Source organism: Trachemys scripta, chromosome 5, assembly GCF_013100865.1.
Source record: "Trachemys scripta elegans isolate TJP31775 chromosome 5, CAS_Tse_1.0, whole genome shotgun sequence".
Classification (NCBI taxonomy): Eukaryota; Metazoa; Chordata; order Testudines; family Emydidae; genus Trachemys; species Trachemys scripta.
In genome coordinates, this window is record NC_048302.1 from 80,969,550 (window position 1) to 80,996,424 (window position 26,875).

Here is a 26,875-nt window from a genome sequence, read left to right on the forward strand (position 1 = left end):
AGGGCGTGACCCAGACAATGCATCACTAAGGATTGCACAGAAGTGTAGTTGTGTAGCCATGTAACAATTTGATGGGGGGGGAAATCAAGCGTACCATTAGCAGTTGCACTATAACAACATTTTGATGTGATTCTTGTCCATCCTTTTGAACAAATTCTCCAATGTTTCATCAAGTATTCAGTGTTCTGTCACACTTTCTAATTTATGGCTTCTTAGCAGTAATTTAGGTTACTATTCCAGGGCTTGATCCTGGAGCATTTAAACAAGTAGTGCTTGCTGAAGTCAATGAGCTTACTCCATTTTCATGAGAATATTTGTCTGAGAAAGAGTTCTCAGGATCCGGACCCATTTACATGTTTGTAATTAAATGCAATCCTTGAGCACCCATATAGAGACATCACTAATAGGAAGTGTCTGTGGAATGTCTATTTCCATACATCCTAGAGTTACATATAGGTGATAATTTCTGGATATCTGCCAGAAGCTTGTAGGATTTCACCAATATAGCAACATTGAAGCATGGCTAGATAACAGAAGTTTAATCAAGCCATTGAGTTAATATATTTACTTTATTTAAAAAATAAATCACATAGACAACTCCATTGGATGAGGTTTATTTTGCAGAGATTTGGCAGGCAATTTCACATTCCTCCACAACCTTGGTATAGACCTGGATAGCTGACAGTGATGGACTCTTTAAAATTAAGAGAGAAACGTAGCTAGTGTAATGCTATGATAGGTATGAAAGTAAATACTGCCAGATCCTCAGCTGCTATAAATCAGTGGGGCTATGCTGATTTACATTAGCTGAGGAGCTAGTCTTTTATCTTTAATATTGTTTAATGTATTGGAATAATTTGTTTATAAGCATATTATACATAATGTATCATAAATATTATGGTCAGTATTCAGTAATATGGCTGTTTTGGGTGGCCAATGTGTATTAAAGTAATCCCAGATTAGTTTTAACCTATGCAACTCTTCCTTTCACCTTTCCTTTCTTTCTTCTAGAATAGAATCTAAGAGGTGTATACTGTGGGCAAGTTCCACTCTTTGTTATGTAATTAGAACTTCCCCAAAAACATATAAGCTATTGAGGTAGGGTTTTTTTTCTTCTTATAATTGAAAAAAACTGAATCACATATATGGGGTTCTCATTTAAATTAGGCAAAAATTTGAGCTACAGAACATGGCGTATGAAGCCACGACTATTGTGTTTTTCTACAGGTTCTGAATTGGCAAGCAAGTTTATATTAGCGGCACATATCCAGTCTAAAGCCTCAGTCAGCAAATGGCAGACAGTAGCAAATCTTAATTATTTTAAAGTGCTAGAAATTATTAATTATAAACAGAAAGTGCACATATTGGAAAGGGATTAGAGAATATCTGTTGTTTTACATTACTACTGGTTTAGAAACAAGCTACTTTGAATGCTAGGGTTCTAGGCTTTTTACATTGACACTGTGTGTGCTTATTGTATTTATGTTGTTTGCTGTGCAGTTTCAATGGACCAATGAATTCCTTTGTGGCATAATTCTTTTTGAAGCTAATCAACGACAACATTGCAAAAGTAATTCAAAAAGCAATTCAAAGGTGCAGTATAGACTAGTCGTAGCAGGATGGGTTATTTGTTACTATAGAGACTGATTACAGTAGAATTGATTATTGTGGATTATTGAAAGATAATCTTCTGAAACATAAGGTAAAGAAAAGCCAAATACCAGCTTTGTTGTTGCTCAGATGTCCATATAAAATAACACATTTACTGTTTTTCCGTGTTGTTCCACTAGTAGCGGAGTGGAGAGAAAGAAATAATGTGATGAGCATTATAAATAAATTATTCAAAATTAATGTACATAGCTGCAAATAATCACTGTTTATATATAATAAACACTAACTTATATTAATGTGTTAATAATTTCTGTGCTAGTTATAAGAAAACAGTGCTATACTTTTGTGTTATATAAAGCTTTCAATGAAAATCATCACCAATAAAATGACTGTACCAAACACTGCAATAGTGTTATTCAGGATATGATGACACACAGTGACAGATTGATTGTTAGCACAGCCGGGATCATACATAAAAAAGAATTTTCATAGGGCAAATTGAGACTCATTTAACCATTGATCGTACAATGTGTTGCACATGGGTATATCCCTGCTCATGCCTGGGGGTCCATTGGCTTCACTGAGGCTCAGCTCGAAAGCAGAGGTCTATCCATGTGTAACACGTTACAGCAATGGGGCCTTAAAGGCCTTAAATCACCCATATTCAGGGGGCCTATGCACCACTTAAGCCTCCAAAATACAGAGTAATTGGATTAAGTGGTGTAGCAGCCCTATGCTGGTTTTCTACACGGGGGTGAATTTCATCACTTTGAAGGTAAAAATATCTTTACTTATATCTTAGGGCTCATCCATTTGTACAGTTCAATTGCAAGACTGTTTGGGTAAACCCACAACTGCCAGAGCTTAGTTCTATTTTTACTGAGAAAGAAGCATCCAATGTGCTGTAGATATTATCTGTTGATTATAGATGGCCCAATTCTGTGAGGTGCTGAGCAACTTCTAGAAATTCAGCATCTTGCAAGCCCCTCACAGGATCAGGACATAAATCATTCTAGGGAACTAAACATTGGTACTTTTGTTTTGATTTGCAATCATTTTGCATTTGGATGTGCTGCTGGTTGGGAGTGACTTCGCAAACCATTCCTAAAAACATACTATAGAATGGTCAAAAAATAAGCAGAAAAATTTGAAGAGGTCAGCAAATAATTTCCTAAAACTTCCAGCCAGCTGGACATTAATTTGGGGGCAAACAAATAGCTACAACCAACAATACCCCAAAAAAAGCAAGAGACTAATCTTTTAAAAATTATTGCTATAGTTAGCAGCTCATATCATCACCAACATAAACAATTTCTGTAGTTTTAGAATACAAATATTTCAAAATACCAGATCTCAAAAATGTTCTCAATTTTAATTACAGACCTGCTCACCAAAATATAGACCTTTCATATAATATATGATTTATTGTGTCTAGCAAATGAGTTTTTTTATTATAATCAAAAAATATATTTTAGCACTTGTGACTTAAAAGGGATTTTAATTCCTCAGATAACCCACACTAATGGCTGTTTCAAGGCTTATATGTGTGTAGAAATGATAAACATGTAAGCTTCCAGTTTGAAACAGGCAAGTGAAGAAACCTTTGACAATACTAAATTCACTGATCGTCAGGCTACTGACACTATCCTTATGCTACTTTATCAGATTTATCATAAAATATTATTGTTTTAAGTGAAAATATTTGTTTTAAATAAGGCAAGACTTTTTGTAGTAATTTAAATAGTGACTTTTTTATGTGACTAATATAGGGTGGTCTTGCCTCCCTCATTGTGATACAACTACACACTATAAGCAACGTCATTACACAGCTAAGCATCCTCTAAGGATGAAATCACTGAAGGAAGCTGTGATATACTTTATACTGTTAATCATATTATATACTACAATAGAAGAGAACTGGTTATTTACACAGCGGTTTTTACATTACAGATTTGAATGTAAACAAAGATGAGTCAAGCACCTTGATAATGCATTGACCAGCTTGTTCATCTGGAAAATGTTTCATCACTGTTAGTTCATTATAAGCCTGAAGTGAGTGAAGGACAACATGAGGCACCTGTTTTTAAGGTAAGAAATTATTCAGTTGCCAAAATGTCAGTGTGGTTTCAAGTATGTATGAATATGTTCTGTTTAGCTCATAATTTATATTAAGTCAACTGTACAATAATATATGCCCAAAAGATATGAGATGCTTTTAAGGTTGTCCACAGTTAAGGAATTATAGAACACAGTGAGTATTTAACGTTTTCAAAGACATCTAAGCTGTTGAAAACCAAATATTTTTCTAGAGTTTCATGTAATTATTTTAATGAACCAGTTTCAACATAGTGTATATTTTAACATATAACAACAACATTCTGATAAGCTATTAAAACCTCTTAGTCCTGTAGAGATGGCTGGAACTGTCTTGGAAAAGCTCAAGCATCAGTGATTGTGGGAAGTAAATATATGCCAGGAGAGGATGGCTAATGATTAGAAAGCTATGATAGCTGAAACCTTTATAGATCTAATTCAGTGGATCATTCCTTTTAATGATAGTACGAGTTAGGGAGAGAACAGTCCTTGCATAGTGTTTGAAAGGATCTCAGCCCATTAACTGAAAAAGCTGAAACTTATTTTTGTGTTTTAATAAAATAAAATAAAGTTTTCACCAAACGAGATTCACTGTAGAAGGCCAGGACCTGCCTAGCTGCACTTCCTCCCTTCCCCACCCTCTTCATCTCTTGCCCATGCATGGAACACAGCTATGGCTAGGCCACATAGATAGTTCTCAGTATTGGACCAGCTACTCCCTGTTCCTTTGTCCCTCTACCACAGGGTAGCGGTGCCTTCTCTTTTCTCTTCTGGTCTGTTAATCTCTCTAGGCTTTTATTCCATTTTCATCACTGGTAACTATGGATGAGGTTTTTAGATACCAACATTTCAAAAAGCCTTTTTGGACAATTTTGAGAAGGAGCCAGGGCTCCAGAGGCTTCCAGGGGTTAAAACAGGGCCACATGCTCATTTTGGGAAGCAGTACATGAATTTGATATGATTATCTCAATCCTCCAGGCTTCATGTGGTTGAGAGTTCAGCTAAGCGTTCAGAACCCACAGAGGCCCTGTCCTTCTCCAAACAAACTCCCATTCCTCTCAGATGCCCCTCTTAAGTGTATTTGGCTTCCTGAGGAGAGGCCCAGCGTCTGGCACTTCCTAAAACATACTATGGAATGGTCATGGAGAAGCAACAGGAACGTCTCTCTGCTATCTCCAGAGGATATCTCCCCCATTCTCTCCTTTTGGGTGACTTCCAGGCTTCTCCCATTTGTATTTCTCATGGACATTAGGGAAGTTGTAAGTTCCCATACGTCAAAATCACCCTGTGTGCTTTGAGCTCTTGATGAGCCCATGCGTGCTCCCTGCCACCCCCAGCATGCCCCTAGTTGTTCTATAGGCCCATGTAGCTTTTGAGATAATCAGACATGCATATTTCTCCTCCTAAAAACAGTTTTAAAGAGGAGGACTCAAAAAGGGCGGTGTAATAACCTGAAAGGAGTGGTGAGGCTTACTTGCCACAAAGTTATGACTACTATAGGAACTTAAGTATATAGACTGAGATTCTTAGTGAAGCATTTCAAGTATTCTCCCTCATCTTTTCACGTTCCCTCACACTGGAATGAATAGCTCCCATTTTCCCTGTAACAGGAGTTGTTAAGGGTGTCAGGATCAGTACCATAACCTGCCTTGCAATTTAGGGAGTCCAGCTGGGGGTTGATGATGCTTTTTCAAACAGTTAGTTATATGGCAGTTCAGTTCCAATCCATCTTCAATGTTAAACAAAAAATTTAAAAAAATGTCTGTAACCCTGTAATACCTTAAGCATATGAGAGTCATTATTTGAAAGATATGTCGTACAACAGGAGGCTCTTTATGTCAAGGCTGTGTTACTTTGGCTCACAAATACTGTACACAGAACATTGTCCAAATACCTTTCATATAGGATTAGTATTTCACTACAGCACTTCAACTGTGTGGCTAATAAAACAGAGCTAGTGTTTGAATGTTGTAGATCGGCAATGGTGAGGGTCCCATTTTCACACAGAGTCTACCTTCACTTGATTGTTGTTCGTAATCAGTGGTGAGGGTTTGGTTTTCATCCTATCTGCTGCATCGTTAGAACTATCCTGAAAGAAAACTTTTGCTGTACAAATTGTGACAATAATTCTCTTGTATTCTCTTCTGAAATTCTGGTTCAGGAGTCCATATATGATAGCATTAAGGCAGCTGTTGAAATATGCCATGTAGTAACTGGATACAAACAACCACTCCGGAATCCTGGGGATTATTGTGTCTGGGTCAACAGCCACAGCCAGGCCTATGAAGTTCAAAGGAGCCCAGCAGATTGCAAACAGTACAAATACCACAAACATGGTGACAAAATTCCTAAAGTCATGTGGCTTCAGCCTGGGCTTGTTGTCAGGTTTAACCCTTCGCCTTACCTGAATAACAAGGATCCATATTCTCAAGTAACAGAAAGTAACTATGGCTATGGGAAGCATGAAATGGAAAAACACCACTGCTATTGTATATGGTGAGCTCACGGATTGTGCAAATGTGCACGAGTAGATCCGCGGATCATATTGTAGTGATCCAACAAACAGATTGGGAACAATAGCAACAAATGTCAGGATCCAGATGAGAATGACGTAGCACAGAGCATTCTTGTCACTATACAGCTTGTCATACTTGAGGCTGTGGCAGATGTAGCAATATCGATTAATAGCAATGCCTGTAATGTTGAATATTGATCCAATAACACTTAGGCCCATCAGGAAACCACTAATTTGGCAATGGAGGTAGCCCAGATTCCATCCATTATGAAATACAGATGTCAGGACCAGTGGGTATGGGTAGATCGCCACTACCAAGTCTGCAATGGCCAGGCTTACAACAAATATATTTCCTGCAAAATAAATATGGAAAAAAATATTTATTTCTCTTTTTTCTTTTGTTCTTTCTTCCTTTGTGTCTCTCCATATTTTTAACAGCCAGTCTCAGAGGAAAACTCTAATTTCTATTAACACCAAACTTTATTTTCATGTATCAGAAATAAGACACTTATTTTTCTTTAAAGAGGAAATGGTTCAATTCTAAGGTGTACCTTTAAAACAAAGATTTTATTGGGTTGAGTTACCATAAAAATTCTATGTTTATTATGTCATTTACTTGGGTTCTCCTACTCGCACAGATCCAGAATTCATGTCTTATTAAAATATTCTTGCTAGAAAACTGAGCATAAATAATATGATGACTCATATGGTGCCATTTAAAACTCTCATTCACTTTTCACATTTAACTCCATTGCTTTTCCTTAAATTATCCCCAAACTTTTCTACTTCTGAAACTTAAATCTGTTTTCCTGTTTGTATCTCAAGCCTTTCTTGGATGATATTACCTTAATAAATTTTAAAGATTCCAGCTACAATATTGTAATTGTATTAATATTTAGAGAAGTCATCCTTCTGGTATTTCTCAAGTAAAGAGTTTCTAAAAAACTAAAAAAATCCAAATCCAATTTTTCATCCTGACAAAGATAGTTTAAAGATCTTCCACATGAACACAGAGCAATCAGGAGTAAGAGTACGTGGCATCAAACAAGCAGATGCAGCAGCAAAGAGAAGTTGCTGAAAAGATACTGTTGACTTTTTAATGGGCTTTGGATAGGGCCCGCAATCAAGCAGGTAAATCAGAATCAATCTATTTTAGGTACTTAAACAGCATCCATTGCTGTAGCATCTGAGCACTTCATAATCCTTCAAGTATTTTACAAATGTATGAGTTTATATTGAACTAGTTTATCCTCATGCATTTTTAAAACTAGTCAATCTACATGTTTATTTCCTTCTATATTGCAAGTATGAAGATTATTATTCTCATGAGATATTTACGGCATACACTGTAGGTCACATGTGAGGTCTTATTGCAAATATAGAGACTATCTTCCCTCTAAAGTGCTCAATCCCTGGTCTACTGAGCACACACAGAACTCTTAGTTCTGCTAATCCCAAAGGAATAGTGTCCACCAGTTGTAAAACTCCACTCGGTATCACCACTTTACTTCACACACAACACTTAGATATAGTGAAAACAATAAGTTTATTATCAAACAGAAATTCAAGTGATAGAGAGTCAGAATATTGGTAACAAATGGTTACATATAAAACAAAATCAACTTGTTTTCTAGTGACTAACAGGGTATTCCCCCATTTCCTACAAGACAGCTTACCCCAAGTCCTTTCCCCAGCATTTTCAACCAATTTAGTTGAGACCCTTGCTTCTGAGATCAAGCCCGCTGGCAGCTTGTCTTCACAGACTGAAGTAATCCCTGGAGGTTCTTCTGCACCTTCTAGATATAGTCTCTCAAACCACTGTTTTAGTTTGAGAACAGGATATCATTCTGCACAGCTCATTTTTTTCATTGATTTCACATCCCTCCATTAGCATTTGACTCAGTATGTAAATGTGTCGCCACTGTAAAGCTTACAATACTTCACTTTCATGTAGCCAGACAGCTAAACATTTCTTACCTCCTGTCTGTTGAAACCATTCTAAAACAGGTCACCTTACTTGCTTTAAGAACATAATTTTTGTACATACGTAACTCTTTACATATCACCTGTACACACATCTCTCAATCATTAAGATGACCAGTATGACACAGGCTTTCATTAGAGACCTTATGTGACACTCTTTCGTGAACTAGAATGTAAATTCCAGACCCAGGGGATCCCTGTAACCCTAATGCACTGCTAATAATTGGTATCAAGAGGTCCCTAGGTCACAATCAGTAACTTACAAAACCGACAGTAATAGGTGTTCATTGTCCAGAACACCTATTGTCCAAAAAACATATCACCTCACCCACCTTGTCTCTCTGGGACCAACACCTCTACACCACATTGCAAATTAAAAACAATGACAAGCAAAACATGGAACCTAAATTCAGATAAAAGAAATTGTGGCAGATTATTGATTATAAGGGATGAAATCCTGGCATCATGGAAGTAAATGGGATATTTGCTATTGACTTCAATGAGGCAAGGATATTTTTTAAACAAGCTGAGGACTATGGGCAATACTAATAATTGGTAGAACTAGTAATGCACAAAACAACCCAACGTGCTCTCTTATCTTTCTATAATTTTTTAAAAAAAAAAGCCAATTTACTAAAAGAATTTATCAAAAGCAAAGTAAATTTGCTAACACAGATGTGTTTGGGACAACATTTGAGTCAAGTTTTTCACCATGTAAGCAAGTACCATACTGTTAAACTATAACTGAAAATCAGCTTTAAAATGAAAATACCAATGCGGTAACAGGTCCTTTGCACTGCTGCAATTCTCCATTGTGCTCCACTTCTTTTAATATAATTACATTAATTATAATATTGAAAAAAGCATTTTCTCCCGTTAATCCCATGCTTTAAATGTTCATAGGGAAATACTAAATCTCAAAACACATGCAGAGATGCAGAAATGTGGAAATTATTTGGCTCAGAACAGTGCTTTTTTTTGTATTTTAATTGTATTCAGTGCAGACACATGATGCCCATTAACTGTTCCTAATAACAGAAGCTGGGATAAATGGCCTTATTTAAAAGATTAAGATATACTGTTTTTATAAGTTTTGTACCTAGTTTTCTAGATGCCTCTCTCTTGTTGATTTCTGAAGTTGTTTCCTCTTTTTGACTGAGGATCTAATGCCATCCTAGAGTCTGCTTGTGATGAAGCCTGTGGCAGAGGTCCTATTAATTTCAGAAGCAACAAGAAAGGAGGAAGTTTGAATAGAAAGAGAAGAAAAATATAAAATCCATTCCCTCTGTTGGTCTTTGCTCACAAAATCTGTCCATGTCCCATTGGAAGATTGTTTGCAGAATACGGTCAGTGTGTAAATACAACACTATATAAATCACAGGTGGGGCTGAGTCACTTCCTATTATAAGGCTCTGTTTCATTTGCCCATAACTTTGCCAAACTAACTATTTGGGCTGAAATTTTCCATGCTGGTTTCTTCTGCAGGCTGATTTTTTTTTTCTTTTTTCAAAAACCTTCAGCCACAATGGTTCAGCCACTTCTAAGAACAAGACTAAGGAAAAATGACTGTTTTGCCCATATTGAAAAACGTTGATCTTTTCTTTGAAAAACAATGTGCTAGGATCCCCAGACTTTGGAGCTGGGGCTTGAAATTTGGCAGCAGGGGGACTTGTGTGTCAAGGTCTTGCCTTTTGCTTTCCTTTTGAAAATCAGTCCAAATTTGCCCAAATTAACAGGCTCTTGAAAAATCAGTTTTTGCGTGCTCAGTAGAACATGCTTAGATTTTTAGTCGCTAAATCCCCAAACAATTCTGTCTGCACCGGGCATGCTCCAGCCAGGGGCTGAGCAGAATTCAGCCTATAATTGCAGCTCTGGCCTCCTGTTGGCTGGGCTGAGGTCTGGCAACAGAACTGAGAGCAAGGAGCTTGTCAACCTGTGCTGGTTTGAATTCAGAATTCACAAGAGCTAGACTTCATGGGGGCTGGAGCCAGAGGGGAGACTTGGCAAGGAGGCTGGTGGGAGAGGAGAAAACGCTGTGCTGTAAATAACCCCTGTGGCTACACTCTGAACAAATGCTGAGAAAACAAAATATTAAATAGCTGTTCATTAATTGAGCACCTTCCACTCTGTGCACTGAAAAAATAGTATGCCATCATGCAATTAAAGACTATATTGTAATGCATAAACACAAGGGGAGTTATTTAAGGTTTCACATGCCATCTGAATTCTGGTGTTTCCTAACTTTTGAGTGCTAGACTTTTCAAACTTAATAATGTTCTTTTAACTTGTAAAGAAGTGTGGAGAAAGTTGCGCTGGGCTGACTAGAGTCACTAGGCTCTGCTTTTAAATAGTCCAAAGAAATGCTCCATAAAATATTGGCAGTGCTGTGAATGCAGAAGAAACCCATGAGACTGGTCTTAAAAAGTACATGTTCCATATCAGACCAATCTGCCATCTTATAATTTTTACTAAAGAGAAAAATGATCTTCCACACAATTCCACTTTCCCAAAAGGGAAACAACACATAACATGAATGGAATAAATGTGACACAGGGAAGTTGTAGGAAAGACTAATACTATTAATTTTCATGATGCCATTGCCAAAACAGATGGAGAAGCAGCACAGAAGAACCACAAGCTGTTGCACTGGCAGTAATTGATATCTGTGTAATACATAGCATTTGTATGCTTGTAATGATTCCATAGACTCTGTGTTTAGGCTTGATCCTTCAGCACTGACGTTAATCAGAGTTTTGCCTGTGACTTGAATGGGAACAGGATCTTGCACAATATGAGTAGAACCAATAAAGGACAAAATTGCCAATGTTGAACCTCAGACTTAGAATTGAGGGAACTCAGCATCAAGCAGCCACATTAACAGGGAAAAGAGGCCCAAATTCTGCTGACACAACTGAGAGCAGACTTTGGCCTGGAGACCAGAGCTCCCCAAATGTCAAGGGGGAGGTATTACTAGGGGCACAGTTGACTTTCTCTCCGCTGGAAGGAGTGGTAAGAATAAGAAATTTTGGAGGTTTTAGCTCTATGATGCAAAATAACTACATTTTATAAGGTTGGGGAGTCCTATTTAAGATTTTGGGATTATGGAAAAACTTTAATTGAGTGGTAGAGTGGGAGGACTGGAGATTTTATTTTAGTGGCGACAGTGATAAGGGATTGCTATTATTTTTCAACACATTTATTTAGACTAATATTTTCCAGTTTGCTGTTTCTACTCCTTACTTTCTTATGCTAACTTTTTATTCTTCACCCAAAGAATAAAATTATTTTATTACTAAATTTATTTTCAGGTGGATTAATGGTCTAGCCATGTTGTTAATCCTTGGTGAATACAGCAATCTGGTTTCTGACTTTCAGGGAACAATTTTGGCTTAGAGAAATCTGGCTATGAGAAAAAAGCAAACCAATAACCAGCACAAGCAAAGCAACAATAACTTAAATATGAATAGAAACAAAAATATCTAGAATCATCTCAATGAATGGAAAAAGAAAAACAGACAAATAATTATTTTACATGTATAGAACAGCAGAGAGTTCACACTTTGTCAACAGCCACAGATTATTCTATGCTAGAAATAGGAAAAATATTTTCCACCTAAATAAATAGATCAAATCAAACATCTGCATTCCCCCCTAAACGTTATTAAACACCTGTAATTGATCTTCTCCCTTTCAATCTTCTTTACACCTCAACCTCTTTGCTTTCTACCCTAGCATTATTTCAAAAGTTCAGTCATACATTGGAAACAAATATTTTCCTGAAAAAAGATCAATTTGCATCATTAAATTACATATTCAGTATTTGTATTGTATTAATAGCTAGAGGCCCCAGCTCTAAAGAGATACAAGACTCCATTCCCAATATCTTCTAAACCTGTATGATGTGTATGCATGTTTAACATATTATCTGCAACCTTATTCTAGCTTCTTGCTTAGGGACCTTCCACACCCAAGCTCATTGCTATTGCGATGTGCCATCTGTTGTGTATTGGGTATCCAGGAGCCACAAATACAGACTGTACTGCCTTCAGGTAAATAATGCCTTCTCTTTCTTTTAGTGGACTGTTCACATTTCATATTCACCTAGTCTGATGGGACACAAGCATGTTTTTACATTTTTCTAACTTTGAGACATTTTTCAGCCTTTCCTTTTTTACCATAAGAGTTTATTTTGAGGCAGGACCTGATCCTATGGTCACTGAAGTCAATGGGAGTCTTTCAATTGACTTTAATAGGAGCTGGATCAGGCCCTTAATGTTTACTTATTAATTCCCCACTCCCTAATGATACTGGTATGCAACATTTACAATCTAGGGTCAATTATGAAATCAAATTTAGTTTCTGATTAGAATGTCTATGCAGTTCCTAACTGCTTTTTTTAATCACCTCTCAAATATGCCCAGATGTGAATGTAGAAGCATTAGTTTCTGATCTTGATATGACTAATTATAGGCTAGGCTTAATTATTGGGATGTTTTTTTCTATAAATGTAGGTCAAATTCTCTGGAAGTATAACTTGTTCAAAATGCTTCACTGCCAGGATTCTTAGGATTTGGTACCCTTATCACCAGATCTTCACAGTAAAGCACCTTGAATTCTTCTAGTGACATCTTATAAGATTTCTGATAATTGCTAAAGTTTTTACTGGTTATTTTATTTAATCATGAAACTATATTTTCCCTTTAGCCTAGATATTTTCTCATTTAGTTCTATAAAATGGACAGGCTCAAAAGATAAATCCAAAGTTGTGCATTATTAGATAGACAAACAGCTAATTCACATGTGCAGAAAGGAGGGAAAGAGTCAAACAGTGTGCTCCATAGTCATAAAACCAAACATCCAAACAAGGTGATGTTCTCCTGTAAAACTACAAACACTTTAACTAGCAATCCTACTCCAGAGCAACACAATGCTAGGAGTGACCACAGTTCCAGATTACAGTACTTCACAGGCAAACCAGAAAGTACTGGTCTAGATTTTATGGAAAACAAGACTAGAAAGCTAAAAACAGTACAAAGTGAATTTACCTTTACTTTGCAGAAAAGGCCATGAGCTACTTTCCTTTGGATGCCATTTCTGTTTTGTAGAATAGAATGGTGCGTACCCTTAGGAAGCATATCATGCTGCCATTTCCCCTGTGACCACACTGTTTTGTGAGATCAGTGTCCACTTTGGTTTGCACATAATGGCATTCAAAAAGATTAGACCAATCATGAACAGGCTACCTTCATACTGTGTGACAAGGGATGCCATAAACATTCCTTCAATTTTAAAATTTGTTCATTGATAACTGCTCTCCAGTGGTTTTTTAAGTGTCCAGTGCTATTTAAATAACCTACTCTTCTTTGCATTCCTGGTCCTGTAAACAAGTAATTTAAAAAATGCTCCATTTACATTCAATATATCAATATGTTCGTTACTTGGTACAACTGTGATGGGCCTAGGTCTGTTAGAAATCAGCTACAGTCTCTGTTATTTACTACACAGTAGGGGGATGATCCTGCATTCCATGTGCACACTGATATCCCCCAAAAATAAATTGAGATATTGAGTGTTCAAGGAAAGCAGGATCAGGCTCCAGTCCAGTATCTTCCTGGTGGCAATGCACAATGTGAAAACTGCTTCACTTAAGTATCTCATTTGGAATTCCACAAGGGTTAAGTGCCCCAAAAGTATTATATGGAGAGGAATACTGTACCCTGCAAGTTGAGTCAATTACCATTTCTTCCCTTCAGGGTTACTTCTCAGCCATCATTTCAAAGCCAAATAAGTTTGCTTAGATAAGTAAGTTTGCTCAGACAGTCCCAGTTTCACTGAAGCACAGGTCCTAGAGGATTAAGAAACTAATGGTCTATACAACTTTGCATCAAAATGGTACAAAACCATTGAAAAGAAATGCAGAAATAAATATTGTATAAACTCCAGTTACTCTTGGGAACTTCATTCATTTTACAGATCATAATATCAACTCCCTTAGATGTGAAATGCCTATTTTTAAAATCAAGGCTCTATTTCTAAACCTGGCTTGTATCAAAAATTCCACGTGCATATTAAATTTTAATTGCGTGATGGAGGCCTTTGGGGTTTACTCCTGATTAACAAATTAAATCTGGTACTGCAGGTGGTCATGCAAGAGGATGTGAATGGCTTTAAGCCCAGTGTGTAGATTTCAGCATCAAACACGTGCATGAAAACATCTCACTCTAATTTTCTTTTTAATCTGAAAAGAGGCCTTACATTACATTAGGGCTTTATTGTTATAATTGTTAGACAATTTCTCATAATGGAAACAATGTTCAGAAGGGCACGAAAAATCCAGTATTGTGATCCTTGACCTTGCAGGCATGTGCCCTCTTGCCATAGGAATATCATCTAGTGAGGGCTAACCAAGCCTAGTGAGTAATTATTACAACCATAGAATTTGACACATCCATAATGTCAGGCGGGAAGCTTGTTAGCACTCAGTAGACAGTATTAAATATTTACACTCCCACTCATTTATAACAAGTCTAGTAAGCCAAAAATTTTGAATACCACAGTACAGCTCAGATTCTGTAAGGAGCTGAGTATCTTCAGCTCCTATTGAAGTCAATGGGAACTCAGGGTGCTCAGGACTGGAGCGCAGGAACAATATACTATATGTGAGAGATGAGAAAGAATAGATACATAGCTAGTGTTGCATATAAGAAAGATCATAATACTGTGTTTAGATTATACTTAATTGTATACTGCAGAACAGAGTTATTATATAGAATCATCCAAAGAAACAACAGCAACAAATTGATTTGAAATTCCTGCTCATCCTCTATCCAAGGAAATTATATGCAAATTAGAGTGGTTGGAGGACAGCAATAGTAGGGACTCTCACAATACATGGAATAAAATATTAGAGATCAGTTCCAGGTTGGCCTTGGTCAAATAGGTTGTGCATATGAAGAAGAGTGACTAATAAAACAAGTTTGCAAATAAAGGATAATGTTTAAAACAATGGTGCCTGAAGTTAGGATCAAACGTCCATATTTAGGTTCTTAAATAAGTTGCCTAATTTCCAAAAGTGCTGAGCAGCCAGCAGCTCCCTTTGACTTGCACAAACACACGTGAAATGCTTATCATGTCGACAGTATCTCTGAATTAGAGCTAGTGAACAGGGAAGATTTCTGCAAACAATTTTGCAAAAATTTGTTCCTATTTTTCATCAAAATTTACAAAATTCAATTTTTTTGACTAGCTCTACTCTCAACACTAAAACCTGTATAAACAGAGTTCCTATTATATTAATATTCTAGGTTCTTGAGAGCTGCAGAGAACTGAAAACTATCACCCACTTTTAGATTCCCGGGTAACGTATGCTTAAGGACACCTCCCATTCTGATGTTTGTATTGTGCTTCTAACAAAGACCACACTTGGTCAAAATGATCAAACTGTATTTGAGTTGGGAGAACATGGAAAAAACCCACTGGGGAACCTGGGCAAAAAACAATTGGAAATAAATGCTTGCTTACTTAACCTTTTCCATGCCTAGGAACACCTCGGTAACAGGATTTTTACAATTTATTGACAAACCTGAAACTTCTGTTAATCTGTACAGCTGTGAAATTCTCTACCCATTTTATAAAATGAATGGTTCAGGTGATCATTGTGATACAATAAATGACATAGGGTGTATTTTAGTCTAACAATGTACGCTTATTATTTTGAATGTATTTATAGGGCAACAATATAACGCAGGTGATGCTTTATAAAAAAAATAAGACACTGTCTACCCTAAGTAGCTTACAGTCTATTTCACTTGTAGACAAAACAGATCAAACCCAAATAGTAGGTAGTGTACCAAATGATTTTGGAAGGGTTAAAGTATCTAGTAGTGGTCAGTTTTATAGGCTTTGTAGAAATGCATTTTCGGGAAGGATTTGAAGGAGAAGGTAGGTAGGTTATCTGGGCTTCTGAAAATAAACAAAACCTATGTGGACATAATAATTCTGTTTTTTAAATTTATATTTTTATAAATAGTTTAACACAAATATTTTGGCTTGATCGTCCAATAGATGTGGCTTGATGTCGGTGTACAAGATTTTTGCTTAAAAAAGCAGCATCAAATCCATAGGAGAAATATTCTCTAGCATTTTTATCTTGAGGTGGGAAATCTCTTGCGTTAAATTAAAACTGAGGTATATAAATCAATAGATTTTTAATGCATTGGAAGCTATTGAAGAAAGTCACACTAATTAACTAAACAAAATCTTCTGATGCCAACAATTGAGATTTGCCAACAATCCATTACCGTTGTTTGCATTTCTGCAATAACATTGAAAAAACTGATTTGCTATTTAATCACTATCTTACAAATATTTGAAGTACTGTATGCTAAACAAAACTTAATATCGTCTATGATAATCAAAATCAATATCATTTATTGTATCACAATGATCACCTGAACCATTCATTTTATAAAATGGGTAGAGAATTTCACAGCTGTACAGATTAACAGAAGTTTCAGGTTTGTCAATAAATTGTAAAAATCCTGTGTTACCGAGGTGTTCCTATGTTTTAGCCCTCTCCCAAGGTCGTATTATCTCCTTTGGTACATGGTATGGAAAAGATCAAACAAGCTCAAATAATAAGCCAAACGTGGCCAGTAAAAACAGTGTGGGAAGCAGTATTAACTGCTGTCTACCTGAGAGGGTGAAAGCACATATACATCTCACTCTTGGATCAAAGGACCTAATCGTTACGCAGCATTATCAGTGGGTGAACCTGTGGAGTGTCTGGCATCAATCCAATATTGTGTTCAGGATTAATGCTGTTGTTGCATTCTGTGGCTTCCACCCCCACCCCCACACTGGGGTTTGAGGGGTAGGGTGAACCACAGACAGGCCACCAATGGCAGCACAGCATGTGTATGAGCCATGTTGTCATGGGGGTGGGAACTGGAGTCCAAAGCAAACACAATGGCATGTGTACAGTTTGCCTGAGCTCTGTGATACTGGTTTTGGCTCTCAGGGCATCTGCAAGGATGGGAATTCTCTAAGGATCCCTGGGCACAGAGTGGTTTGGAGGTACCACCGTCTGTTCTCTTCAAATGTCCACTAGCCCCTCCTCCTGAGAGAGAAATGCATCAGAAACTGAATGGATTTACCCGAGTACCTTATCCACTTTCACAAAATGGATTTATATTGATAATTTCCACCTTTAATTTCTATCATTCATTTACAAAACAATTCCTACAGACCAGCCGGTGCTCCAGTGCTATTTCTTTGCCTAGATGTTTCAAAACACTAGGGTTGTTATCACAATTGTAGAAACTGTATGCAATTGCTTAGAATAACTATACTACTTAGTGCCACACACAGCAGCACTGGACCACTGCAGAACATTTTCTTCCTCAGCTGCGAGCACTGTGGAGACTGAAAATGAAGTGTAAGGTGATGAGGCTAGAGTAAAGTCCAAGCAAAGGGAGGGAAAGGAGATGAGAGTGGGGCCACAGACTAAAACAGGAATCAGCAACCTTTGGCACGGGGCCCAACAGGGAAATCCACTGACAGGCTGAGACGGCTTGTTTTCTTGCAGCGTCCGCAGGTTTGACCGATCGCAGCTCCCACTGGCCACAGTTCACTGTTCCAGGCTAATGGGAGCTGCGGGAAGCAGTGGCCAGCACATTCCTTGGCCCGCGCCACTTCCCGCAGGCCCCGTTACCCTGGAACAGCGAACCGCGGCTAGTGAGAGCTGCGATAGTCGAACCTGCAGACGCTGCAGGTAAACAAACCATCCTGGCCCATCAGCGGATTTCCCTAACGGACCCCATGCCAAAGGTTGCCGATCCCTGGACTAAAAGAAAGCAAAAGGAAAAAGCAGGGCATGACATACAGAGAGAGAGACCCCCCCAACATTATTATATTTGTATTGTCAGAGAGCCCAGTCAGGATCATGCCCAAAAAAGCTGTACAAAAAGTAGGAAGAGATTGTAAGGTCTCAGGGAAAGAGGCAATCTAATTTGCAGCATGACAAAAGTTAACAGACAATAGGGGGGGTAGGAAGGGTGATGGCAAATATAATAAAACTCACATAGTTACCGAGATTGCTATGTGCAGTTACATCCATGTAACTGACAGCAGCATTTGACCCAGTGTATAAAACTCAGCCCAATAACATGGAGGACCAGACCATACACTGATTTAGCTCTCCATGCAGTTACATTGAATTGAGTGGTGTCACACAGGGTTTATGGATTGAATTTGTCCATGGTATTACCCCAGGGGAGGAAAAGATTAAAAAACAAAGAACAAAACAATATCCCTCCCACAGCCCTACACATAAATCAGAAGCATAGCTAGCCATCAAAGCAATCCCAACATTTAACTACAGGATCCAGGGTAGAGAGCCAGCAATGTTAATTAAACATGAGTTCTTAAAATAGCCACCCCACTGCTTTCTCCTCAACGCAGATATGTAGGACATCCACCAGGGAAATACAAAATAAGGTTACAGGAAAAACCAACTGAGCAGGGGTGGTGGTGGTGTTTACTCTTGTTCCCCCCGACCCAGTCCGCTTTCATTTCTTTATCCCTTGCTTTCCTTCTTGGACTTATTCTATCTCCTCACTCCCCTCTATCTTTCCCCACAGCTCCTTCTCTCCTATCTGCCTTCCCTATGAGTTCCCTCACCTCTCCATTCAAATCTTTTTTCTCCTTTTGCCTCCTTGTTCCTCTTACTGCCCTGAGTCCCTGAAAGAGGTGGGGAGGAGCAGAAAGAAAGAGTCCTTATTTCTCCCCCCCCCAAAAAAAAGTTTATGATGCCTTAGATAGGAGCACTCAGCTCTGCTGTTACTGAGGGGAGTTGATGAGTTGGTGTAGTGGCCTGCAGCTGCCTCTTTGTCTCCCTGCAAGGCAATTGGCATCCCTAGATAACTAAATAGAGTTGTTTTAATAAATTAATTAGTAGGATTTGTTTGTGTGGGTAACTTTAAAGAGGGCTTTTTGGCAATGGAACACTGCTGATGTGCAAAGGGGGAAAACTAATTGTGTGCATGGGGGGGGGGGGGGAGAGGGAGGCGATGTTAGTCCCTCTCCAGAACAGCTCATTGCTCATCAGTTCATTAAGTGGAGAGGGGATACAGGAGACTGCATGGCTGGGCCAGTGGAAGGAGGAGCTAGGATCAGATGCTCCACTACTATATGGATCTTCTTCCTTGTGAGGAGCTTGCATAAGGGCCGAGGAATCTACTTCAGAGATTGGGCTGCAGTAACCTTTCCAAAACAACTCTGCAGTCATTCCATGCATGCGCAGGGGTGGGGAATACCACCCAACATGCCCCTGCCCAATACGCACCCTAGCAACTAGATTCTTGCTTTACCCCTTACTATTTTGACAATTGTCAGAACAAAATGTTTAACCTGAACTACATATACAGAGTGCCGGTGAAAACTTAAATGTGTCACGGCTACAATTTATGTTTCAGATACCTGGTTTAGGAATAGCATGTAAGCTAATAAATGACAGTCTATAAAATCTGTGTAAGAAAGCAGTACTCCTGCTACAGCAAGCAAATCAAGTAATTGCAATGACAAATATGGTAATATCAAAAGCTTAGCAGCAGTTGCATAACTTTACTTCTTAGATCCCACTTACAAGAACACTAGATTCAAAGGTATGATATAGCAGAACTGTTTTATAAAGGTATTTTGGGAAGAATGCAGTTTTTCATGGTGTTGGTTCAGCAAGGTACTAAAATTAGCATGTCCCTAATTTTCAGCATGTGAGTAGTGTCACTGACTCCAAAGGCAACATTCATTAGCTTGAAATTAGGCAAGTGCTTAAGTAGCTTGCTGAATAAGGGTATAGAAAAGTAACATATCTGCAATCAACATTTTGCAGTGGGGAAGGTAGAATATGACTTTCAATCCAATATGTATTGTAATTTATTTAATAAAGTTTGGGAAAATCTCTATTCAGGAGGGGTTTTTTTAAATTAAAAGTTTTTTTAAAAAGTTATTTGGTCTTGGACGCACTATCAATACCTTCATGCCACTTCACATCATGATGTACAATTTTACAAATGCACATGTATTAATCCATTGGTCACCACTGTAGTGTATTCACTAGGTCTTTTCATAAATTAAAAGAATGCCAGTCGGCTGGGATATTGTAGTTATAACAGTGTGGATAGTTCCATCAGAGCTTCACTGATAACTGATATATGAATTTGGAGTGTCTTGTCTTTATACAATATGACTAGCGACTGCTCACAATAGCTGCCTGTAACAAACCCCGTTGCCTACTCTGTCCCCACATCTACTCTAGCGACACCATCAGAGGGCCCAACCACATCAGCCACACCATCAGGGGCTCATTCACCTGCACATCTACTAATGTGATATATGCCACCATGTACCAGCAATGCCCCTCTGCCATGTACATTGGACAAACTGGACAGTCTCTATGTAAAAGGATAAAGGGACACAAATCAGACATCAGGAATGGTAACATACAAAAGCCAGTATGAGAACACTTCAATCTCTCTGGACATTCAGTAACAGATTTAAAAGTAGCCATCCTTCAACAAAAGAAAACTTCAAAAACAGACTTCAAAGAAAAACTGCAGAGCTACAATTCATTTGCAAACTTAACACCATCAATTTGGGCTTGAACAGAGACCAGGAGTGTCTGGCTCACTACAAAAGCAATTTCCCCTTTCTTGGTATTGACACCGCCTCATCAATTATTGGGAGTGGACCACATCCACCCTGACTGAATTGGCCTTGTCAACACTGGATCTCCGCTCATAAGGTAACTCCCTTATCTTCATGTGTCAGTATATCTAGGCCTGTATCTGTAATTTTCACTTCATGCATCTGAAGAAGTGGGGTTTTTTACCCATGATAGCTTATGCCCAAATAAATCTGTTAGTCTTTAAGGTGTCACTGGACTCCTCATCATTTTTGAGCTCATGATAGGAAATTAGAACTGCACTATTATTTGGGGAAATGTGAAATATGCATTAATGCTTGTGATTGTATCTTTTCCCAATATAATCTTTCCCCCATTAGAGTGAATGATAAAACTTCCTTAGACTTTGGTGGAAAGAGAATCAGGCCCTGAGCACTGGTATACTCTACAAATTTATATCAGTATAACCACACAGTTATATCAACCTAAAACTCATGGTGTAGACAGCTTCACTGCACTGCTACCGCCTCTCAGGGAGGTGAAGTATTTACGCTCACGGGAGAAGCTCATATAGAGTTCTGTTTTTTCCTACCTGAGGGGATTTTTTTACGCTACTTAAAAGAAATTTACCGAGCGATGAATATACTCAAAGAACATTCAAAATGTGACAGAAGCTAGTTGACCTTCTGTACCTAGCCCTAATAGGGTGACTCCTTGGCTATTTCCATAATGCACCCTGTTGTACTTAGGTCATTTGAAGTCAGGCTTTGTCTACACTACCCAGCTTTTAGCGACATGCCTGTGCCACTACAGCCATGCTGTTAAAAGGCACGCAGTGTAGCTGCTGTTTATCAGAAGAGAGCTCTTCTGATAACAAAAACCTTCCATTCCCAACAAGCGGCAGAAGCTTTGTCGGCAGGAGGACTCTCCTGCCAACAAAGTGATGTTCACACTGGCACTTTTCCTTGGTAAAACTTTTGTCCTTTGGGGAGGTGGTTTTTTAAATGACGAAGTTCCAGCGTAGACAAAGCCTTAGTCTCATAAAGAAACCTCCTTTTTAATATCTTCTGTCACACAATCTTAACATTTTTCAATGTAATTTGACTAATTAAATAAAACATGGCTTTGTTGCACTTATGTATTTAGTAACATTAGAATGTGGTTAGAAAGTGCACCTTTCCTCCTATCAGCACTGAACAAAGTACTTTACAATATACAAAGTTATACATCACCAGTGCAATTAGTGCATTGGCAAATATGGCAGCTTATGACTAGAATAGGCTGGGAAATTAGGACCAAATTCTATTCTCTGTTATAGTAATGCAACTAACTCCACTGACTTCAAACAAGTTGAACTAACCCAATGTATTGAATGCCCCTCCTAACGTGATTATTGAGGATATTATTTTGGTACACCTGAGCCTGGATTTGGTAATTTTAATCTTGCACATTTATCTAGGCTTTTCCTCCATGTGTAGTGGAGTTAATTTTTTTTAGAAGCTTCTATTTATCTAATGTTTGATGGGTATAATTCAATTACCCTCGGTTCTTACCTGCTGTGGTGCACAAGCAATTCTGGCAGGTGCAATGCAATAAACAAAGGAGCCATAGCTGTTGGAATTTTTATTAGTGTAAATCCCACCTGGACAGTTTCTAAGGAATAGAAAGAGGGACCTCGGTTTAATATCTCAGCTGAAATATTTGTAATCATTGACTTCTTTTTCAGGCTACAGAAATGATATCTGCTCATTGCAAGAATCCAAAATATTCACTACAAAATCACAAGTTCAGAGTTTGTCAAATGAATGAACATAGCTCCCTATGCAAAATGAAAATAAATATGGAAAATCATACCTACAATATAATCCTGTCTCATTTTAGACTCATAATATTGTGTCTGTTATAACTTTGCTGATAGAGTCCTTTCTGCTTTTGTATTTGTTTTATGCAGTTTTTTTCATCTCTGTTTAAACATGTAAGAATAAATCTCACACCAAAAAAAGCTTTTAAGGAAACTGAACAGCTAAATATAGACAGCTAAAGATAGTTTCCTTTTAAATATTCAATGAGAACTCAGCCTGTTCTCCCTCTGAACCTTACTCTTGAGTTCTCCATTCTTTTTTTAGCTACACATCTATATGCAAACCTACTTTATTATTTAACAAGATTTAACAAACCAGAAAACAACAAGGAAATTCTTCACTTAGGAAGCTAAAAATAAAAAAGGGCGCTGACAGAAGATGGGATAATTATCTCAATGGATAACAATCAAAAATTCCATTATCAAATCTTGAAAGGATGGCAAAATGCTGAGAAAATGGAGAGGTACTGCCTAACCATTATATGTACTTTTAAGGTCTAGTATAATGGCACCACTGTGCTACAAATACATTATAACATTAAGTTTATTATTTAAATAGTGCATTGTGTCCAAGTTATACTACAATCTTACTTCCTAGCTCCAATGGCCAACCAAAGTGACTAGTTTTAAATTCATCCATTTGGTTTTCTTTGAGAAATCTCATTTCAGTAGGGACAATCACCTTTAAGTCTTTTAGAATGTCCACATAAACTGGCTGAGCTCTTCTAAAGAGGGCTGTAGATTAAAACTTGGCAGTAAGCCCTTGGCGAATCCATCCTCTTTTCACTTCCTTTTGCATCCCTACTAGGGCCTTCTAGCTTTACTTGTTTCTATAAACATCCCTTTATCCAGATTTTTAGGTGAAGTGGGATCCCTGGCACAAAGTGGGAAGTGAAAGACAGTTTTGGCCTCTTGGAAAGCCACTTAAATGCAATAGTGGGTATTTTCCCAGGTGAACACAAGACCCTATTCTGTCTGCAGGTAGACAGAAGCAGATGAATGCCTTTGATAGTAACAGAACGTTTAATAGAAAGGTTGCCCCCAAATAAATGAGAATGTTTAGTTCTTTAATCTTGTAAACAAGAAACAGAATCACTTATCCCCACCAGCACTCTTCGTGGAATTGCTCTGCCCCCAGGATGCTACAGGGGTGGTAAAGGGAAAGGGCTTTTTGATAATCTGGAGAGGTGGTTCCTTCAAGTCTATCTTATAAAACTTGGGGGTCTCAATGCCAGCCATTGAAAAGAGAGAGCGCTATTTGCTATATCTCTATATATTCTTCTCCATAGGCTAGCGTTCATTACAAGCGTACAATTCCAACCCCTTCAGTGAATGATAGCAAAATTCTAAGTGTTGCAGGTCTTGTTTTGCCCAGCAACATACGAGTTAGGTCAAGCCATTTCTTTACTGATTGAACTTTTATCTTCTTAACTGTAATTACTCTTATTTGTTATAATAAACACTAGGGCTGTCAATTAATTGCAGTTAACTCATGTGATTAACTCAAAAAAATTAATCACAATTAATTGCACTTAACAATAGAATACCAATTGAAATTCATTAAATATTTGTGGATTTTTTCCTACATTTTCAATATTGATTTCCATTACAACACAGAATACAAAGTGCACAGTGCTCACTTTATATTATTATTTTCAATTATTTGATTATTTTTGATTTTGTGTGAAGATGTGGTCGGTCGCCCCATCTCAAAAAAAAAGATATATTGGAATTGGAAAAGGTTCAAAAAAGGGCAACAGAAATGATTAGGGGTATGGAACGGCTTCGGTATGAGGGGAGATTAATAAGACTGGGACTTTTCAGCTTGGAAAAGAGACGGCTAAGGGGAGATATGATTGAGGTCTATAAAATCATGACTTGTGTAGAGAAAGTAGATAAGTTATGCTAAACATTTGTGTGCCCCTTCCATACTTCGGCCACAATTCCAGAGGACATGCTTCCATGCTGATGCTCATTAAAAAAAAGTAATGTGTCAATTAAATTTGTGACCGTACTCCTTGGAGAGAGAATTGTGTCTCCTGCTCTGTTTTACTTGCATAATGCATATATTTCATGTTATAGCAGTCTCGGCTGATGACCCAGCACATGTTTGTTTTAAGAACACTTTCACAGCAGATTTGACAAAACGCAAAGAAGGTACCGATGTGAGATTTCTAAAAATAGCTACAGCACTTGACCCAAGGTTTTAGAATCTGACGTGCCATCCAAAATCTGAGAGGGACGAGGTGTGGAATATGCTTTCAGAAGTCTTAAAAGAGTAACTACAGAACCCAAACCACCAAAAAAGAAAATCAATCTTCTGCTGGTGGCATCGGACTCAGATGATGAAAATGAACATGCATCGGTCCGCACTGCTTTGGATTGTTATCAAGCAGAACCCATCATCAGCATGGAAGAATGTCCTCTGGAATGGTTGTTGAAGCATGAAGGGACATATGAATCTTTAGCGCATCTGGCACGTAAATATTTTGCAACGCCAGCTACAACAGTGCCATGCAAATGCCTGTTATCACTTTCAGGTGACACTGTAAACAAGAAGCAGGCAGCATTATCCCCTGCAAAGCGTAACCAACCTTGTTTGTTTAAGTGATTGGCTGAACAAGAAGTAGGACTGAATGGGCTGGTAGGCTCTAAAGTTTTACATTGTTTTATTTTTGAATTCCATTTTTTGTACATAATTCTATATTTCTAAGTTCAACTTTTTCATGAAAAAGATTGCACTACAGTACTTTTATGAGGTGAATTGAAAAATACAAATTTTTGTTTACAGTGCAAATATTTGTAATCAAAAATAAATATAAAGTGAGCACTGTACACTTTGTATTTAGTGTTGTAAATTAAATTAATATATTTGAAAATGTAGTAAGCATCCAAAAATATTTAAAAGAAATGGTATTCTATTGTTAACAGTGCAATTAATCACTTTATACATTTTTTAAATTGCTTGACAGCCCTAATAAAGACCAAACCCTGCTCAGTTATACCACTGCCTGTGTATCAGAGAGATGATATCACAGCCACTTTTGCTTATCACCTTGCTCTTGCTTTTATTATTTGTACTACTATACTTCAAAGTTGGAGCATTAGTGTACTGGGTGCTGTACAGATACAGTAAAGATAGTTTCAAAAGAGAACTGAGAGGATCCAAGCACAATCAGCTTCCACTGACAATTAAGCTGGTCTATCCTTCCTCTTTTGTGGAGGTGGGAGGATAAATATGGCCCCATCTCCCCATAGAAATAGTTCTTTTGGTAAATGGAGAGGTTTCTTTTCCCTTCACCAACTCACCTCCTGTATGTAGAAAGGAAAAGAGGGCATTGGGTAACATGTGCCTGTCCTGTTCCATTGCCTCCATTACTGCTGGCCTTTTTCAAGGGTGTGGGAGGAGTTGATCCTACACCCTCTTTCCCCAAAGAGCTGCTAGTGCGTCTACCTACTTTAAGGTCAGGCTTGACAAAGCCCTGGCTGAGATGATTTAGTTGGGGATTGGCCCTGCTTTGACCAGGGGGTTGGACTAGATGACCTCCTGAGGTCCCTTCCAACTCTAATATTCTATGATTCTACTTACTTAGTTGCTTGCTTCTGCTATGAAGAAAATCTAGGTTTCACATCAGATGTCATCAACAGGGCACAGGCATATTCCTGTCATGAGGCCGGGGTTCCTAGCAGTCCTAAATATTGACCAAAACTGATTTGTTGTTAATTTAGGTCAGATTGGAATCTAGCTCTTCCTGACCTGCACATTTCTGCAAAGTGAGGTTCAGGGATACTGCAATCCTTTAAGAGCATTTTCAATACCGATATCCTTTGCTTTTAATTTCCATGCTTTCAGGTGTTTAAGTTGGCCATTTTAACATACATTACACATACGGGTCTTATCTTTCCCTATGAATATGTAGACCAGGGGTCGGCAACCTACGGCCCGTGTGCCAAACATGGCACGCGGGCCGATTTTGAGTGGCATGCAGCTCCCTGCCACGGTCCCGGCCCCTGGCCCCACTCAGCCCCCCCGCTCACCGCTCTCCCCTGTGGGGGCAGGAGGCAGAAGCTTGGTTCTGTGGCAGCCAAGCTTCCACCCTCCCTTGCTTCTTCCCCCAGTGGTGCTTTC

The 26,875-nt window shown here is 38.2% G+C and overlaps 1 protein-coding gene across 1 annotated transcript; it reads right to left on the bottom strand.

Annotated features, from left to right (window-relative positions):
* Nucleotides 1–4,352: 4,352 nt before the first annotated feature.
* On the bottom strand, nucleotides 4,353–12,831 carry MTNR1A (melatonin receptor 1A). The gene is made up of 3 exons (XM_034772522.1): nucleotides 12,781–12,831; nucleotides 7,897–8,038; nucleotides 4,353–6,573 (listed from the first exon to the last, which is right to left on the bottom strand). Exons 1-3 carry the CDS (start codon nucleotides 12,829–12,831, stop codon nucleotides 5,705–5,707), a joined length of 1,062 nt encoding a protein of 353 aa, XP_034628413.1. The 3' UTR covers nucleotides 4,353–5,704.
* Nucleotides 12,832–26,875: the final 14,044 nt, after the last annotated feature.

What these genes read in the sequence shown, in the direction of transcription:
- MTNR1A (XM_034772522.1), bottom strand. Translation starts at nt 12,831, where the DNA reads ATGTCACTAGAAGAATTCAAGGTGCTTTACTGTGAAGATCTGGTGATA. An exon ending in GTGAAGATCTGGTGATAAGG is followed by an intron (nt 8,039 to 12,780) that starts GTACCAAATCCT and finishes AAACTAAAACAG; the next exon opens with TGGTTTGAGAGACTATATCT. An exon ending in TGCTGGGGAAAGGACTTGGG is followed by an intron (nt 6,574 to 7,896) that starts GTAAGCTGTCTT and finishes TTTATTTTGCAG; the next exon opens with GAAATATATTTGTTGTAAGC.